This window comes from Podarcis bocagei (assembly GCF_964188305.1).
Source record: "Podarcis bocagei genome assembly, chromosome: 12".
Lineage (NCBI taxonomy): Eukaryota > Metazoa > Chordata > Lepidosauria > Squamata > Lacertidae > Podarcis > Podarcis bocagei.
Window position 1 is genome coordinate 61680382 of NC_138137.1, and position 18575 is coordinate 61698956.

The window sequence follows — 18575 nt, forward strand, 5'->3', positions numbered from 1 at the left end:
AGCAGCAGCAGCCTACATGAACAGTCTTTTGTGCAGTTTTGTGTCAGGTGGGTAGGTTCTTGAAGATCTGATCGAAGATTTTGCAACTGGAGAAGGACATTTATCAAATGAAGTGAAAGTATACCAGATTAAAATATTTTCCATTTTACTGTAGGCTTTATTTCGAAAAATAAAATTGTGTTGCACAGATTATTGTTTATATTTTGAACCAGATATTTATGGGGGCACCAAAATCTTTTCAGTGCTTAGGGACTCCAAAAGTATTAATCCCGCCCGGCATCTCCTCCAAAGTCAGGAGGATCGGGACCTCCTTCGTCAGCGGCAAGGGAGGGGCTGGCTCTCACGGCCTTCCAGTGAGGGATGGGGCTCTGGGCAGCAAATAGCTCCTTGGACGTGCCAAGGATCTGGGAGAAGCAGGTACCCAACGGAGCCCTGCTGCTTGGAGCCTCCTTTGGTCCCGGGAGTGACCCCCCCCTTCCAGGTGGGCCCTGCGCTCTTCTGCCGGCGGGCCAGCCGGCCCCTTCCCTGTTCCCTCGTTTCTATGGGAACTGGCCCGGACAATCGGGGGTGGGGCCTCCCCGCCTTTCGCCTGCGAGGAACTCGGCGCCCGGGAGGCAGAGGGGGCAGCATGGCGAGCAGGTGCGGGCTTCTTGGGGGTAACTTGCAAGAGCCGCGCTCGCTGAGCCCTCCGCTCGGCCGTCTCCGGGCCGCCCCGAGGAAGCCCCTCGGGGCAGGCGGGTATTCGGAGCCGCCTGTAGGCGACGGGGCGCGCCCAGAGGTGGCTTGAGCGGCGCTGGCAAATCTGCAAAGGGGGCCGGGAGCACCGGGGCCGGCTACGGAGCAGCGGCTGGGGTGGCTGGCGGAGGGAGGGGGCGCCAGGGGCGCGTGGAAGGAGAGGGGTCTGGGGTTCAGGAGCCCGGACACCCACCCGCCCCGCGCGCCATGCAGTTCTGCCTGGTCAGATCTGATTATTCCCGGGTTTTGCCTGTTCGAGAGGGAAGTGGGGCCCTCCATCACTCATGCATCAATGGGGGGGGGGTTAGACTAGATGGCCCTTGGGGTCCCTTCCAGTTCCACCCTTCTGTTCTATGATTCCATGAGCATCTGATCTCGCCATGGACGGCTTTCCTCCTGCCGTTTGCATTGGCCCAGGGGCGTCGGGGTGCCCCTTCTATCGAGGGCTGGGCTGGGTGGTTCCAATTCTCTTGGCGCCGGCCAGCCCAGTGGCGTAGCGTGGGGGTGCAGGGGGGCCGGCCGCACCAGGCGCAACATCTGGGGGTTAGGGGGCGCAAATCCACGGGTTAGGTGGCGCAAATTACTTGCCTTGCCCCGGGTGCTGACAACCCACGCTACGCCACTAGGCCAGCCCAACGCCTTTCTCGACGGCGGCCGCCCCTTCCATGGCTAATTTGCCCCTCACAGGGCCGGATTTATGTTAGATGGGGCCCTAAGCTACTGAAGGTAATGGGGCCCTTTATATGCCCAACTGTCCTTTGTCAACAACAAATTGTCGCTGTTTTTTTGTGTTGAATATATGCCATGCAACCTGTCCATGCAAAATGCAGGCACGCTATATACAGAAATGAGCAGACAATTGATATTTTAGGGAGCAGGCTAGCAGGCGGGCCGTTCCTTACATCATAGGAGCCTACACAACACAAAACACTGTTGCTGTATGTAGGTTTTATTTTATTTGTTTTTTATCTTATATTTTGGAAATGTACATCCAGTTTTTCCCCCCTTTAATTTTTTGTGAGGCCACGTAAATCCGGCACTGGCCCTCCTTGCTGCGCGTTCCTGGCCTTCCCAGAGCCGCCTGGGCTGCGGTGCGGACTGGGGACGCGGCTCTTCCTCCCTCCCTCCCTCCCGCAGCACGTTCGGGAAACTGTGGCAGGAGTCCCGGGTGGCCCTGAAGGAGCTTCTGGCGCAGGAGCTGCCGGCGCAGCCGACGAAGCCGGAGCGGAACCGGTCGGTGTTCTTCCACACGGTGGCCACTCTCTACCTGCGCTACATTCAGACGGCGCGGCGCCTCGAGGTTTGCTACGACCAGATGGTGCAGCCGCAGAAGCGCCTGGTGCTGCGGCCTCTGCTGGAGGGCGTCCTGGGCCGCATCCTGGAGCTCAAGCAGGAGCTCGTGGAGCTGGACCTGTCCGAGTACCACTACATGGACCAAGTGCTGGAGGAGCTCAAGCTGACGCCGGTCAGTCCCGGGCCGGCAGCGGGTGGGGGGGGGGGACGGAGTGCGCGGGGAGAGATCCTGTGGGGTTCGTCCTTGCCCTCCTTCCAGGGGCCCCATAAGAAAGACCCCTGCTCTGCTCTCCTAGACTAGGCCTGAAAGGAAGAGCCTCGAAGGAGCCCCCCCCGGGGGGGCTGGGCGAATAGGCGAGGTTCTGGTCCTCGTGGTTTAGGCCGGGAAGGGCTGGAAGAGCGGGAGAAGGTGGTCTGGCCAAAGGAGGGGGGTTTCTCAAGAAGGGGGGGCGGGAGAAAGGGGTTCCTCGAGCGCAGTGGCATCCAGGGAGACGCTTTGCGCAGGCTGGCTAAGGGGAGCGGGTCGCCTCCGCTCGGGACCCTTCCTGCCGTCCGCGGTGCCCCCGGCGGCAACAGGGGGAAGGGACCGCTCCGTGCAGCCCACCCCGACGGCGGGACGCTCCCTCCGTGGAGTCTGCGTGGCGCTGACCTTGATGCCATTTCTGTGCCAGGAAAAGCCTTGTTTCTCGAGGCCGTTCAAATCTTCCGTAAGCTGCTTTTAAAGTGATTAAAGCTGGCTTTAATTCGGCTTTTACGCTGCTCGTTTATATGTATTCGTGGCCTTCTTTCGGGGCTCTGTTGCCATTTTAACCCTTTGTCAGCGGCCGAAAAGCAGGGTAGAAATCAAGTAACCGAAAGCGCAGGCCGCGTTTGCACAACGTGGGTGGCGTTTGGACGAGCCGCCTCCAGGGTCCAGCCAGCCTCGGACTCCGCGGAAGAGGGGCGCCACCAACCCCCCCGCCTCCATCTCCCCCCTCTTTGCAGGCGGACATGGAGGTCCCCATTCCCAAGTACTTTCTCCACGAGCGCGCCAAGATCCTCCAGGACCGCCAGGACCTGTTGAGCGGGCTCATGAGTCAAATGGGGCCCACCAAGAGTCAACAGGGGTCCGCCGTGAGTGCCCCCTCCCTGGGAAGGGGCCTCTGATCGGGCGAAGGGCTCCTCCTGGCGCTGCCGGTGCCAGGCTGGGCTTGGACCCGAGGAGGAGGGGAGGGCGGGTCTGCAGGCTTTTCCTGGGGGGCGCCTGGCGCAGGGCCCAGACCGCGAGAGCTTTCTGCACTCGCTCACGCCCTGCCCGGCCGGGATCCTTTCCTCCGGTTCCTGGAGGAGCCCGGCGTGGCGGCCAGCGGCGTCCGACGGCGCCCTGCGCTGGGGCTTCCCGTGGCGGGCGCTGGCGCCCCGTCTGAAAAGGGCTGCCCCCTTTCCCCAGCCTCCGCGGCCCAGCATGCCGCGGGAGGAGGCGGTGCGACTGATCCAGATGGCCGAGCGGATGCGCCAAGGCCGCCTGCGCGCGCGCTTCATGTGGGAGATCCGGAGGGACGAGGAGCGCGAGAGGAAGGTGCGAGAGAGCGGCTTCTATGAGCCCAACCGAGACGTGGCCGCCATCACCATCCAGAAGGTGAGGGGGGGGGGCACTGCCACCAGGGAGGAGCGGGGGGGGGGCTGTTCCCCAAGGACTGTTCCCCTAGGACCACAAGGCGAGGAACGCCCGTTCTGGTTGGAGGCTAGGAGGGATCCTGGAGAGAGGCGGGGTGGTGTTTCGAGGCGAGAGGGCGCAGACTTCCCTCTTCCCCAGCGCAAAGAGACAGGACTAGCCTCCCCTGCCTTACTCCGCCGCTCTCCAGCTGCGACTCAAGGCGCGGGCGCCGTCGGGGGTGTGGTGGTTATGTTGACACCAGCTTAATCAGAAGGCCGAAGTCATGAATGTAGCCGAGGGACGCGCGTTGATCCCCCAAACCCACCTCGTCCCAAAGCTTTGCCGCCCACTTTCCGCCCACCAACATGTTGTAGAAAGGCGCCTTGCGGGCCTTTTTTTTTTTTTTTTTTTTTTTTTTGGCGCGATGCTGCGCTGAACTCTGGCGAGGCGGGTCTCCTCTTGGGGGAGTCGAGTGTCAAACTGTGGGGCGCCTCATTGAACTGAGTTGTTCTTCGAAGTGGGCTTTCATAGGCTCGTGGTTGCCCCCCACCTCACGCCCCACGAGCCTCGGCGGATGAGCTCCTTGGTCAGTGCGGAGCGCAGTCCGGGTGGGTCCCGATTCACGTCCCCTCGTCCTCTTCCTCCAGATCTGGAAAGGGTGCGTGCAGCGACGACTCATTAAACTATCCCGGCAGATGGAGATGGTCTTCCTTGGCATGGTGAGCGCGCGCCCCGCCTCCGGTGCCGGACTCTTGCCCTTGGCGCTACGGCCCTCCCGCCCCTTTCTCCAAGCACCGCTGTCCGGCCGGCCGGCTTGGAGGGCGCGGCCCCGACGGGGCGGGACGAGGGGTCGCCACTGGGACCGCCTTCCCTTCCCGCCGGGGCCAGCTCGGCTCCTGCGCCGGGAGCGGCTTAGCCGAAGCACCGCAGGAGGGTTTCGAGGGCCGCCTCGGGGATGGCGCGGGCCTGGCGCAGGAGGGGAGGGACGGAGGGAGGGCGCGCGGCCCTGCTAACCCCGCGCTTCTCGCCCTGGCGCGGCCCGGGCAGCCCAAGGCGCGTCCGTCTCCTGCGCCAAGCGGGGGTCTCTCCGTGTCCCCCCCCGTCCCGTTTCCGCCGGGGCTCTTCCCGCCTCCTCCCCCCCATTAGCGAATGTTTAGTTCAGCGTTTTAAATAATTGTGTCCTCGGAATGATATTTAAAATCCATTTGGGGGGCAATGAGGCGGGAAAGTGCCTGGGCGCCGCGGCCGCTGCCGGGCAAGGAGGCGCCGCGCGCGCATATTACAAACTCATTACGGGGTAATTTACACGGCCGCGCTCGGCGCCCGCCTCCCATCTCGCCTAATGGCCTCGCCTGTGCCGTCGTATCTCTCCCTCCCTCCGGCTCGGCGTGGGGCTGGGGGGGGGAGAGGGAGAGGGAAGGTCGCCCCCCCCGCAGCTGCTCACTGCCCACCCCGCGCAGGAGCTGGAGCCGGAGCTGGCGGGCCCCACGCCGGCCATGATCCGGGCGCAGCTGGGCGAGGAGCTGCGCCGCATGCGCCAGGCGGACTACGAGGCCGAGTACCAAGTGGCGCTCGACAACATCCGCGACACCATCTACGAAGTGGAGGGCCCCAGCATGTGCGAGGCGCTCAAGGACCAGCTGCGCCAGTGGTTCATCGAGTGCCGGTGAGCAGCAGAGAGAGGGAGGGCGGCCCAGGAGAGCCTCGAGGGGCTCCGGGAAACAGCGGGAGGCGCCTCGGGTCCAAGGCTGCACTGAGCCTGTTAGTGCCAGTATGAACAGTGGAACCCTGCAAGCAAAACATGAGCAGGAGAGGCAGTCTCTAGCCATTTCTAGCTCTCTAATCTAATCCTTTTTTAAAGCCACCCATCATCATCATCATCATCATCATCATCCCTTCTGACTGGATTGTTCCAGCCACTCTGGGCAGCTTCCAACTGTTAACGGAGAAATCTGAGGGCTCCCTTGGACAAAAACCAAGGACCCCAGCCAGGAATACCAGAGCAAAACAGCAGCCAGTAGGCTTGGTCTTGATGGAAGACTGTCCGGACAGGACTCCCACCTGCCACCAGGTGGAACAAGATGGAAGCCCCGGACAAAAGAGAACCCAAACTTTTATTAGCTGCTAATCCCCATGTTACACCCCCAAACTACATCACTCATACATCACAATTACATCATGAAAGGGGAGGTCTGGTGGCAGGAATCTGAGCATCCTGGACCCTGCCCCATGGTTCCCCTTGCCCTCCACCAAACACCCATCAAGTGTAAGAAAAGAGATCTTTACATTTCCCTGTTTCTCAGCCAAGTTCACCCCACCCTTTTGTCTTCATCTGGGTTTGCTATTTCTGGAATGGCTACCTGTCTGGCACTCAGGTATCAGGAGGCCAGGGATTATCCCTCAGGCAGAGGGGCTGCTGAGGAGCTGAGCTCACAGGTCTATAGGAATTTCTGAGGTTTTCCTTGTGAGTCAGTACACAGATACATTTATCGGTGAATTCTTACATTTTGTATTGTGCAGCAAAGGCCCTTTGAATAGACAGGAAGAAACTGTGATGAAGTGTTTTGTGGGGACAAATCACAAAAGTGATGGTGCTGGTTTTGGTAGTGGGCTGCATGTGCCTGATATCTGCTGGAGGGGCAACCCCCCCCAACCTATACATAAATTCCTGCCACAGAACATACATAAAAACAACAAAGCCATAAACCTTAAAAAGCTTCCCTGTGCAGTGCTGCCTTCAGATGTCTTCTAAAAGTCATCTCCTTGCCAGTGGATGGGAGGGCGTTCCACAGGGTGGGGGCCACTACGGAGAAGGCCCTTTGCTGGCTATCTCTTACCTGTCCTAAATCTCCCCAGCGGTAGCCCCCTCCCGCAAGGGACGAGCTGGTTGGCTCCTCTCAGTAGACCATTGAAGCTCACCCCCCCCCCCCATTCTGCCTCCCACAGCGACCTGGTCGGCTCCTTCCCCGACTACCCTGATGAGCAGATGGGGGGCTGCACTGTCCTCTTTGCTCAGAAGACCCCTGAAGAGGTATTGGATGGAAGGGCTGAAGAGGGGAGGGGGCTTGCAGTGCCCCTCTGCCTTAAGGAGGAGCCTCCTGGAGGCTGCCACCCCCCCTAAGATACCCTCACTCCCCCCAAGTCCATTCCTCTTGGAGTCACACGGATTCCCCCCCGCAGGTGCAGAATGAGCTGGAACTAGCCGAACTGAAGGCAGAAAGCAAGAAGAAGGAGAAGAAGAAGGAGGAGAAAGACAAAGGGGAGAAGGAGAAAGGGAAGGAGAAGGAAAAAGGGAAGGAGAAAAAGAAAGCGGTGAGGAGTGTGTGTGGGGGGGGGGTTCCTGCCCTGGCTGAACTCTTGGAGTCCATCTGCAACTTGGGAGGCCACAGGGCAGAGTCCCCAGCCCACCTGTGTTGGGCTGGGGGACACACCTTAGGGGTCTGCTAATGAGCTGGGTTTGAGGTTCTCCTCAGGAGGAAGACGAAGGCCTGCTGCTCCACCCCTCCAAGTTCCTGCCAACCATCAACCAGGGCTACCTGCGCTACACAGGTGAGGCAGGGCAGAGGGGAGCCCAGTGTGGGAGGGAAGGGGTTACAGGCAGGGGGCTCTTGGGCCACTTCGACAGGCAAAGCTGCCAGCAGTGGGTCAATGTAGGGTCCATTGCATGGGGGGGGGGAGAAGGAGCCCACACAGTGCCAGATTAAACCTTGTGGAGGCCCCTAGGCAGTCAACATCTCAGGGCCCCCCTTGCAAATTATCTCCAAATACGTGCTTGATTTTACCAACCAAGAATTGGATTATACAAAACAAACAGTATCTGTTCTGATCCTTTGTCTCGGGGCCCCTAAAAGGCGGGGGCCCACAGGCTGGTGCCTACGCTGCCTATTTGTAATCTGGCTCTGAGCCCACGCCATGAGGACAAGCGGGCATCGTGGACACTCTAGGAGCTCCACACCCAGCCCAGGGTGGCAGAGTACCCCACTCCAGACATGGCTAGGTGTTGGGCCAATCACAAGATCCCTGCATTGTTGGGGGTTGGACTAGATGACTCTTAGGGGCGCCTTCCAAATATGCAGTCCCATCACTGAGCCCCAGACATCCCTCCACGGTGCCTTCCGCCCCAGACCTCCTGTCCTCAAGTGGGCACTGACCGCAGCCATCATGGCAAGCTGGGCAGGGCTGCTGGGCACGGGGAAGGCTGGCGCTGGGCAGCACGGGGACATCAGCACTGCCTGCCCCCCCAAAGGCTGCTGGAGTGACCAGGATGAGGCCATCAACTTTGAGCAGCGCTACCAGGAGGACCTGATCAAGGTGGATAAGCGGAAGGAGGTGGAGGAGGAGATTCGGCTGCAGGTGGGTGCCCAGGTGGAGGGGCTGGCCCTTGTCCTCAAAATTCCAGGGGCCACAGAAGCTGGGCCCCTGCAGCCCTTTTCTGAGGCCCCTTCCCTCCCCTCCTCTCCCTTCCCCTGCTCAGGTGGATGAGCTGATGCGGCAGGAGCTTCAGCAGCTCAAGCTGGCCATCGACCAGGAAGTAGCGAGGCCGGTCAAGGCCAAGGCCAAGAAGAGTGCCAAGGTCAGTGCATGGGGGGCAGGGAAGCCTTTTATCCAAGGAGCATCCCCTGGGGGGGGGAATGAAGGAGGAGCCTGTCCTTCTGCCCCCCATTCACCTGCCCAAAGCTGCAGAACAACTTTCTGACTTTTCTCTGAGCAGAAAAAGGGGAAGAAAGGGAAAAAGGAGAAGGACCTGACACCAGACAGGACCCTCGATTCCCTCTATGAGGAGCTTGTGCGCGAGGGCATCATTAAAAAGCCACAGAAGGTGCATCTGGCCGATTACACAGGTGAGTCATCTTGCCTTCCACCCTGTCTTTATTTCTCCACGGAACTCAAGGTGGCATCCATGGTTCTCCCTCTCTGCCTTTAATCCTCACAACTGTGGGATGTGAAACACAAGAGCAGTCAAGTACAACATTCCTTGACTGAACATGTTTACACATGGGGAGGAATGTTTGTCCAGCCAGCAGGTAAACTTCCTGTTTCCTTCTGGGCTGGGACAGACTTCCTCTGCATGGGACTAGAGGTGGGTGTGGCCTCACCTGTGCAGGTAACGACAAAAGCACAGGGCAGCCATCTCTCTCTCCTTGACTACATGCATTGAAGAAGCAACATCTGCTTAGCCAAAGATGCTCTCTTGGCCTCCAGCCAAGAGAGGACAAAGGGACTGTCTCCTTACAAGATAGTTTCCAGGTACAGTGGTACCTTGGGTTACATACGCTTCAGGTTACATATGCTTCAGGTTACAGACTCCGCTAACCCAGAAATAGTACCTCAGATTAATAACTTTGCTTCAGGATGAGAACAGAAATCGTGCTCCAGCGGCGCAGCAACAGCAGGAGGCCCCATTAGCTAAAGTGGTGCTTCAGTTTAAGAACAGTTTCAGGTTAAGAACGGACCTCTGGAACGAATTAGGTACTTAACCCGAGGTACCACTGTATATGTTACTTTTCTAAGCTAAGTCTGTCTGTCTTGAACCCTGGTCTCTCCCAGGTCCCAGTCCCACACTCTAACCCAGGCATAGGCAAACTCGGCCCTCCAGCTGTTTTGGGACTACAACTCCCATCATCCCTAGCTAACAGGACCAGTGGTCAGGGATGATGAAAATTGTAGTCTCAAAACATCTAGAGGGCCAAGTTGGCCTATGCCTGCTCTAACCATTGCACCATCTCTTGGACATAAGATACAACAGAGCAGCTCCTCCTCCTCCTCCTCCTCCTCCTCCTCCTCCTCTCCTTTGCTCTGCTGCCATTTCCTCAGTTGGTCTCCCTCTGGGGGGATATGAGCAGAATCCCCTTTATTCCACCTCAGCCATGGAATGGTGCCACTGGGCATGTACAGAGAACCGTTGCTCACAATCTGCAACCGTTGCTCGCAATCTGCCATAGAGTGGTAGGGCTGGAAGGAACCTCCTGGCGGGCTGCTGGGTCCAACCACCACCAACGCGAATAGCGGGGCCTGTTTGCCTGACCACAAATGTCCCACCAAACTAGCCTGCCAGAGAAGGGAGGGGACTGACAATCCAGAATGCGGCAGCTGGACTGGGGACTGGGAGCGGCCGCCGAGACCACATAACACCGGTCCTGAAAGACCTACATTGGCTCCCAGGACGTTTCCAAGTGTTGGTGCTGACCTTGAAAGCCCTAAACAGCCTCAAAGACCCAGTAGACCTGAAGGAGCATCTCCACCCCCATCGTTCTACCCGGACGCTGAGGACCAACTCCGAGGGCCTTCTGGCGGTTCCCTCCCTTCAAGAAGCCAGGTTACAGGGAACCAGACGGAGGGTCTTCTCGGTGGTGGCGCCTGCCCTGTGGAACGCCCTCCCTTCAGATGTCAAGGAAATAAGCAACTATCTGACTTTTAGAAGACATCTGAAGGCAGCCCTGTTTAGGGAGGTTTTTAATGACTGTTTTACTATACTTTTATATATGCTGTAAGCCCCCCAGAGTGGCTGCGACAACCTAGTCAGATGTGTGGGGTACACAGCATATATTGTTGTTGTTGTTGTTGTTAGACACTGGCTGAGGGCCTGTTCCTCTTGCCTCCCCTTTTCCACACCAGGTGACTTCTGCTACCTGGGCACCTACCTCCGCCAGCAGGAGATCGAGCCAATCCCCTCCACTTTGGACGTGCGCCAGAACATTGCCCTGTATGCTGTCCTGCGTCTGGGTAGGGCTGCAGCCAGACCCCCATCCCATAACGTGCCCCGGGTGTTGCTTCCAGACCGTTGCCCTGTGTCCTGCCCTCTTTCCCTGGGTGTGGAGACCCCCTTTCTCGCCTCCCCCCCCCCGCAGGCTCTCAGGCTGTGCATGAGATGGCCCCCCTGGTGAAGTCCCTCCTCCTGGCCGGTCCAGGGGGGACGGGGAAGAAGATGCTGGTCCACGCCGTGTGCACAGAGACGGGCGCCAACCTTTTTGACCTCTCCCCAAGGAACCTGGTTGGGAAGTACCCAGGCAGGGCCGGCCTGCAGATGATGATCCACCTGGTCTTCAAGGTATGGCCTGGCAGGGAGAGGGGGGGCAAGGTCCAGCAGAGACGGTTTTAGGGAACGGGGATGGGTCATCAAATTATGGGATCGCACAGGGCACTGGGGAAATCTGAGAGTCCAAAGTCCTCCGCTGGGTCCTGGCATTGTAGCTGGCGAGGGTCGCTATAGGGCTGGCTAGAAGGAGGAAGGGGAGCAAGGAAGATTTATTTATTTATCTCATAAAACCTAGACACTGCTTGATAGGTGTTTGTTTTTTCAAAAAACACAACTCATGTGGAAATGTTGTGGATATTAGGAGAGGATATATTGATTAAATATTGTCCTTCCTCACTCAATGCTAGTGAGCTAGTAGCAGAGTGCATTCCCATGTACATAGCAGGAAGCGAGTTGATGGATTCGTTGGAATCATATAAGTTGAGCAATCCAGTCTGGCTTGTCCAGATTGCATTGTTCCTGGTAAATTTCCCCTTTAGTTCCCTCTTAAAAACAATACAGTGGTACCTTGGGTTACAGACTCCGCTAACCTGAAAGTAGTACCTCGGGTTAAGAAGTTTACCTCAGGATGAGAACAGAAATTGAGCGGAGGCAGTGCAGTGACAGCGGGAGGCCCCATTAGCTAAAGTGGTACCTCAGGTTCGTGGGAATATTCAGGGATGCAGGAGAGGATATGTTGTCTGATTATAGCCTTTCCAACTTGTGTTAACAAGTTCACAGTTTAGCAGAGTAACATTCCCCTTTTTAAACTCACAGCGGATGTGTTTGCTCAGGCTCGCTAAAGCCTCTATAATAACTGTTCTGGTATTTCCCCCTTATTCCCTCATAAAAGATAAGACACGACACAGTCTTCTATAAAAGTATAAAAAGAGTTTATTCACATTCTGTTCACAATCGGATCCCAGAAGGCAAGACTTAGCTTAGAAAAGTAACATACACCTGGAAACTATCTCATAAGGAGACAGTCCCTTTGTCCTCTCTGGGCTGGAGGCCAAGAGAGCATCTTTGGCTAAGCAGATGTTGCTTCTTTGATGCATGTAGTCAACAAGAGGGAGAGATGGCTGTCCTGCCCTGTGCTTTTGCCATTACCTGCACAGGTGAGGCCATGCCCACCTGTAGTCACATGCAGAGGAAGTCTGTCCCAGCCCAGAAGGAAACAGGAAGTTTACCTGCTGGCTGGACAAACATTCCTCCCCACGTGTAAACATGTTCACTCTAGGAATGTTGTACTTGACTGCTCTTGTGTTTCACATCCCACAAGGTTAAGAATGATTTCAGGTTAAGAAGGGACCTCCGGAATAAATTAAGTTTGTAACCAGAGGTAGCACTGTAATGACACGACAGTCTTCTTTTAAAAGTAACTGTAAAGTTTACTTGCATTCAGGTCACAGTATTGTCCTGAAGGCAGGCTTTAGGTGGTAGTTACAGGTACACGTGTAGAGAAAAGAAGTCTGAGGTGGGCCTGAGAATTAATTAAGCCTTGTGGCTTCCATCCTCTGTGAGGAGGAGCCATGTGCTGGTGGCTAAGAGCCAGCAGAAGATGGAAAAAGAGCAGCAAAAGAGGAAGATGATTGGTCCTTTTGTAGGGTCTCCCAGGGTCACGCCCATCTACCTGGTCACATGGGGAGGATGCTCCAGAGCAGGTGTGACAGGAAGTCCTCCTGGCTGGAGCAACATTTCCCTGTGTATATATTCTAGGAAGACGCGGGTGGCGCTGTGGTCTAAACCACTGAGCCTAGGACTTGCCGATCAGAAGGTCGGCGGTTCGAATCCCCGCGACGGGGTGAGCTCCCGTTGCTCGGTCCCAGCTCCTGCCAACCTAGCAGTTCGAAAGCACGTCAGAGTGCAAGTAGATAAATAGGTACCCCTCCGGCGGGAAGGTAAATGGTGTTTCTGTGTGCTGCTCTGGTTCGCCAGAAGCAGCTTTATCATGCTGGCCACATGACCCAGAAGCTGCACGCCGGCTCCCTCGGCCAATAAAGCGAGATGAGTGCTGCAACCCCAGAGTTGTCCGTGACTGGACCTGATGGTCAGGGGTCCCTTTACCTTTTACACTCTAGGAAACAGGAAATGTTGTGTTTGACTGCTTCAGTGAATGATACATCCCACACCTCAAAGGGGTTTGCAAAAAGATGAGCCTCAGCCCCTTCACCTGCCCCTCTAGCAAAACACAAATGGTTGGCTTTGGCTGCAGCAAAGACCCACACAACCCTCCTCCATCTGGTCAACTTCTAAACGGAGCCTTGGTGGTGGTGGTGCCTCTCTGGGGACGGAGCGATGCAGCAGTAGTTTGGGAGCACCTGCACCAACCCCACCCCACGCCCTCAGCCCTTGCAGACCTTCTGGTCCTAAAGGTGGGGTCCCTTTCCAGCAGCTGCCCACAACTATTTTTGGTGCCCCATGTTCTGCAGGTGGCCCGTCTGCTGCAGCCATCGGTCATCTGGGTGGGGGACACAGAGAAGACCTTTTACAAGAAGGTCCCCAAAGAGGAGAAGGAGGTGAGTGAGGCGGGAGGAGAACAGCCTTGACAACAATAGCCTTGATGTCCCATAACCTGGGAAAAAGCAGGTTGAAGCTGGCTGGGGGTCACGCCAATCTGCTTCCTTGGTGGAGAGGCTCACTGCCATCTTTCTCCCTGGCCTGGGGCTGATGGGGTGGCTGCTGCCCCACAGCACGACCCCAAGCGGCTGAAGAAGGACCTGCCCAAGGCGTTGAACCTGCTGAAGCCTGAGGACCGCGTCCTCCTGATGGGAACGTCCAACCGGCCCTACCTGGCCGACATCAAGGGCCTCTGCAAGACCTATGAGAGGATCCTCCTCATCCACCGGCCAGACTATGCCTCACGCTACGGTGAGGAGAGGGGCTGGGCCTGGTGTGGGGGCACAGGGGGTGTTTTGGGAAGGATCCAAACACTCAGCCGGTCTCCAGGAGGCAGAAGCTGTGTTAAATTCCGGGAACAAATCCTGAACTGCTGGGATGTTGTTTCTTCCTGCCTTGACTGACCTTTGGGGTGGAAAATGACCCCCAAGCTTGACCTTTCATGGGGCTTCAGGACCCCACTAAGGAGGACAGAGGGTAGAGGATGCAAGTCATGGGTGGCCGTGGTCTTGTGAATCATGGACCTGTCATTGCACAGCAGCCCCTTCAGGTCAGGGAAGTTCAGGGAAGTTTTCAATGTGTGACTTTTTAATGTATTTTTAATCTTTGTTGGAAGCCGCCTAGAGTGGCTGGGGAGGCCTAGCCAGATGGGTGGGGTACAACTAATAAATTATTATTATTGTTGTTGTTGTTGTTGTTGTTGTTGTTGTTGTTGTTGTTGTTGTTGTTATTATTATTATTATTATTATTATTATTATTATTATTATTATTATTAATTATTATTATTATTATTATTGTTATTATTATTATTATGTGGGTCACCCTTGCTGATTCCAGCATCCTTCTGGTCAGAGCTTCCAGAACAGTTCAGTCAAGCCACCCATAGCCGTTTTCGGTTTATACATTTCGTAAAATATATACACCGCTTGCTTGTTTAAAGAAGCATCAAAGCGGTAGATAGGATACTAGAAAAGAATTGCACGAAACTATCAAGGAGTTCCGCTTGCTGCATCAGTCCAGGCCCCGGGGGCCGAGGCCGCGAGACAGAAGGGGGCCTGACAGACCCCCTTCCCCCCTTTCCCCAGTGACCTGGAAGCGGCTGGTCGAGAAGCATGGCGGGGTCGTCACCAGCACCCTGGACCTCAGTGCGCTGGCGAAGGTGTCGGACGGCTACAGCCAGGGCAGCATGGCCGAGGCAGTGAAGTCCGTGCTGAGCGAGAGGCGCCTCCTGCAGCTCCCCAAAAGGCCGCTGAACGCCGGGGAGCTCCTGCAGATGCTGGCCAGGGCAGACCCCATCTACCCCGCGGAAGAGGCCATGCTCAGGGTGAGTAGCCTGTCCTGCCCCCGCCCCTAGGTGGCCTCGGGCGCCCCCTGCTGGGTGGCTGGCCTCGCCCTGAGGCTCCGGGAGAGAAACCCACCAGCCTCTTCCCCTCCCCTTGTGCTGTGGCCACCCTTTGGGCTGGGGGTGGCCAGACGAACCCCGTCCCCATAGTGGAATGGGGTCTGAGCTCGGAGCTCAGACATGCAGGTGTTCTCACGTTGCTGGCAGAGCGGGAAAAGAGAAGGGAGGACTAGAAAGAGAGGGAGCCCAGGCAGGTAGGAGAATATATAGCTCTGTGCTCCCCCTCTCAGGGCAAAGTGTGTGTGTGTGGGGTGGGTGTCTCTCACAGAGCTCTCTCTAGCAAGTTTACAGGGAAACTCTATGAGCTTCAGCTCCTATCTAGCAAAACAAGACTTGTTGCTGTGACTGCGTTTTAAACACAGGAGCCAACTCCTAGGGACTGAGGGGTCTTCACACACCCCAATGAAATATTTGAGGGGGCCGGGACCCCCCAAAGTTGATGGGCATTGCCATTCAAATGGTGTGCATGCACCATGTCATGGGATTGATTATGTAGGGCAGTGCTTATCTCCCCCCCACACAATATTTTATTCAAGTTGGCACCCCTGATTTTAAATATCCCACAAGCATTGGGCCTGAAACACAGAAACATGAAATTGAATGAAATATTTATTGCTAAAAGCTATAAGCCGTCACAATTGGTCACAGTGCCTAAAATACAAATAATTAATTTAAAACGGAACAGCAACAGCAGCAAAGCAAACACAGAGAAATGCGAAAATCACACCTGCATAAGTTAAGCTCCCCACCTCTCACACTTGCCCTTATGATACTTGCCTCCGTGCCTAGCGCTCAACTTACTTGCAGCCAAGGCAAATTTTAGAACCTGTGCAGTAAGAAATACGTTATTGCCAGCCAGCAAAATAGAGATTTGCTCAAGGGGAGGTTGGTTGGAGAGAGAGCAAAGGATGTAATCAAGTAATTTTTGTCTAGGCGCAGTGGTGTCCAAACGTTTTTTTTTAGGATTTTACCCCAGGAAATAAACTGCCACAGTGGCGGGATTAAATTGACCAGCAGGCCGAATTAGACCCCCAAAATGGACTTTCGACATGCCTGGTCTAGGGGATGTATATAAAGAGCATCGTAACAAATAGTGTGTAGAGTTGGGCCCAGACCCCTGCAAGGCAGGAAGAGGCAGCTGGGATCGAACCTGCAGCCTTGGCCTTAGCAGCACCAGCCTCTAACCCCACTGAGCTATTGTTCCACCTGCTCTTCCTCCACCCCCTTGGGCAGGGTCCCTTTTCCTGAAAGTCTCCCGCCTTCTGGGCCTCCTCCTGCAGGATTGGTACAGCAAGACCCCCCTGGGCAAGAAGAAGATGCTGGCGGAACAGGAGAAGCTCAGGGCAGCCGATGCGAAAGACAAGAAGAAGAAGAAGAAGAAATAGGGGAGAGGGGAGGGGAGGGGGAAGCAGACGCTTTGCAGCTGCAGCATAAATGAGTTACGTGCAAAGGCTGGCATGGCGCACGTGTGTGGGGAAGTGGGTGTCTGCGACCCCTAAGTGTGCTCCCGGGAATCATGGAATCGTGGCATTGGAAGTGTCCCCCAAAGCACATCTAGTCCAGCCCCTGCAATGCAGGAATCTCAGCTGAAGCATCCAGGACAGACGGCCATCCAGCCTCTGCTTAAAAACCTCCCAAGGCAGGACAGTGTGCGCAGGGGTCATGGGAGACACGTATGGGTGCAGGATGAGGCCTGGACAACCTATCGTTGGTAGGGAACTCAGGCCACAGGAGGACTGGCTTGCTTCTGGGCAGGTGGGCTTCATGGTCCAAAGTGGTGAGCTGGGCCTACTGACCACAAGGAGTCCTGGAGGCCAAGGGGCGTCAGATCAGGGAGCTTGAGGGACAGGGGCTGCCCTACACCGGGAGGTCAGGTCTGATGCCTCTCCCTGGCCTTGGACCTCTCCAGAGTTAGGCCTGAAGGACCCCAGGGCTGGAGCTGCTCTTCATCCTAGCTCAGGCCAGACTGATTTGGAAGCTACGTGAAATAGCACTGGGCAGCCCCCTGCCCCCCAGGAGAGTGATCTGGGGCTGACCCTTGAGCCACATCCAGCCCCTGACCTAGTTTGGGGACCTTCCAATTCCATCCATTTGGTGGGGAGTCAGGCACAGGGAAATCTGGGACTGCCTCAGCCCCACCCAGGCAAATCAGCCCGAATCTGCCCCACTCAGTTTGCACTCTGGAATCTGGCTGGATCCAGTGCGCAGCCTAAGCATTTAGCCATCTCCTGGGGGCTGGGGAGGCAGCAGTCTTGTTCTCTGAGAAATTGGCTCTGCAGGGCGGAAGTGGCAAAACTGTCTGGGGGTTGAAGTACTGCGTATTGTGATGCCGTTTGGGGTCAAGCAGGGCTCTTAAGCAGCAGGAGGAGGGGGCTGCCTACAGAGAGCAGGTCCTCCTCCTCAAGTAGAACATAGAATCTTGGAATGGTAGAGCTGGAAGGGACCTTGAGGGTCATCTAGTCCAGCCCCCTGCAATGCAGGACTCTCTTGCCCAGTGGGGCTTGGACCCACAACCCTGAGATTCAGAGTCTCATGCCCTACTTGGAGCAAGCCAGAAGGCGAGTGGCTCTTGACTTGACTTGTTGCAGCCACATGCAGAGAGAAGCTATAATTATAGAGTGAGAAAACAACCAAGTTGCTTGTTGCAGTGTGGTGTAGTGGTTAGAGCACTGGACTAGGGCACAGGAGAGAGCAGGGATCAAATCCCCCAGTAAAACATGAAGCTCACTGGCTGACCCTGGGCGAGTCACTCAGCCTAACCTACCTCACAGGGTTGTTGTGGGGATTAAATGAGGAGGGGGAGAGCCATCTGTGCCACCTTCAGGTCCCTGGAGGGAAAGGTGGGATAGAAATGTAATGAGCCAATTTGGAGAAGGAAGTTTCTGGGACTAGCCTAACCAGCTGATCTGGTGGCCCTGAGAAATAGAGAGAGAGAGAAAGAGGGTCGGCCTAAGAGGGTGAAGATAAGGGATTCTCTGGAGGCCCCTAACTCTCTCTCTCTTAACACGCCTCTTCTGCAAACTGAGTCGCACCCAAACTGCCATCCTCTTGCCCCCAGGCTGGAGAAGCAGTTGTGCCACTTTTCAAAAAAGGAGACTGAAATGTTGGGGGAACTTTTGAGGAAAGTGCAGCAGTGCTAGTGGAATGAAAGGGGGGTGGGGACTTGGGAGTGTGTTAAAGGGCACCAGCCGAAGCGCCTGCCAAAAAACTTTGCAGAATTGTCCTGCCTGGAGCTCTGGGTGTCCTCTTGCTTCAATCTATTGTGTGCTTGATTGGAAATAAAAGACATGGATGTCCTTAAATAGAACATAGACTCAGTGGTTTCCTTTTGTATCTGAGACCCCCACCCTCGACAGAAGGACATGGCAGGTCCCTAAGAGAATGATGATAGTCATCATCATCATCATCATAATTTATACCCTGCCCATCTGACTGGGCTGCCCCCACCACTCTGGGAGGCTCCCAACAGAAAATTAAAAGCACAATAAAACATCAAACATTAAAAACTTCCCTAAACAGGGCTGCCTTCAGATGTCTTCTAAAAGTCGGATAGTTGTTTTATTTCCTTGACATCTGGTGGGAGGGCGTTCCACAGGGCGGGCGCCACCACCAAGAAGGCCCTGTGCCTGGTTCCCTGTAACCTCACTTCTCGCAGGGAGGGAACCACCAGAAGGCCCTCAGAGCTAGATTTCCGTGTCTGGGCCGAACAATGGGGACAGAGACACTCCTTCAGGTATACTGGGCTGAGGCCATTTAGTGCTTTAAAGCTCAGCACCAACACCACTTTGAATTGTGCTCGGAAACGTACTGGGAGCCAATGTAGTTTTTTCAGGGCTGGTGTTATATGGTCTCGGTAGCCACTCCCAGTCCCCAAT

General features: G+C 56.0%; 1 protein-coding gene across 4 annotated transcripts; it reads left to right on the top strand.

The window, feature by feature from the left end:
* The first annotated feature begins 553 nt into the window (after positions 1-553).
* Positions 554-18007, top strand: DRC11L (dynein regulatory complex subunit 11 like). 4 transcript variants are annotated; one of them, XM_081164195.1, is made up of 18 exons: positions 555-639; positions 1873-2200; positions 3013-3141; positions 3458-3646; positions 4312-4383; positions 5125-5330; positions 6611-6695; positions 6845-6976; positions 7138-7213; positions 7911-8017; positions 8139-8237; positions 8376-8505; positions 10280-10387; positions 10513-10712; positions 13112-13198; positions 13373-13550; positions 14384-14622; positions 15981-18007. In XM_081164195.1, the coding sequence occupies exons 1-18, from the start codon at positions 629-631 to the stop codon at positions 16083-16085; spliced, it is 2481 nt and encodes an 826-aa protein (XP_081020321.1). In that variant the 5' UTR covers positions 555-628; the 3' UTR covers positions 16086-18007. The 4 variants fall into 4 exon arrangements, with proteins under 4 accessions (XP_081020322.1, XP_081020321.1, XP_081020324.1 ...); XM_081164196.1 differs by lacking the exon at positions 10280-10387 and having other exon boundaries at positions 554-639; XM_081164198.1 differs by lacking the exon at positions 14384-14622.
* Positions 18008-18575: the final 568 nt, after the last annotated feature.

Coding starts and splice junctions, on each gene's coding strand:
- DRC11L (XM_081164195.1), top strand. Junction 8,238..8,375: donor AGGCCAAGAAGAGTGCCAAG/GTCAGTGCATGG, acceptor TTCTCTGAGCAG/AAAAAGGGGAAGAAAGGGAA. Junction 14,623..15,980: donor CGGAAGAGGCCATGCTCAGG/GTGAGTAGCCTG, acceptor CTCCTCCTGCAG/GATTGGTACAGCAAGACCCC.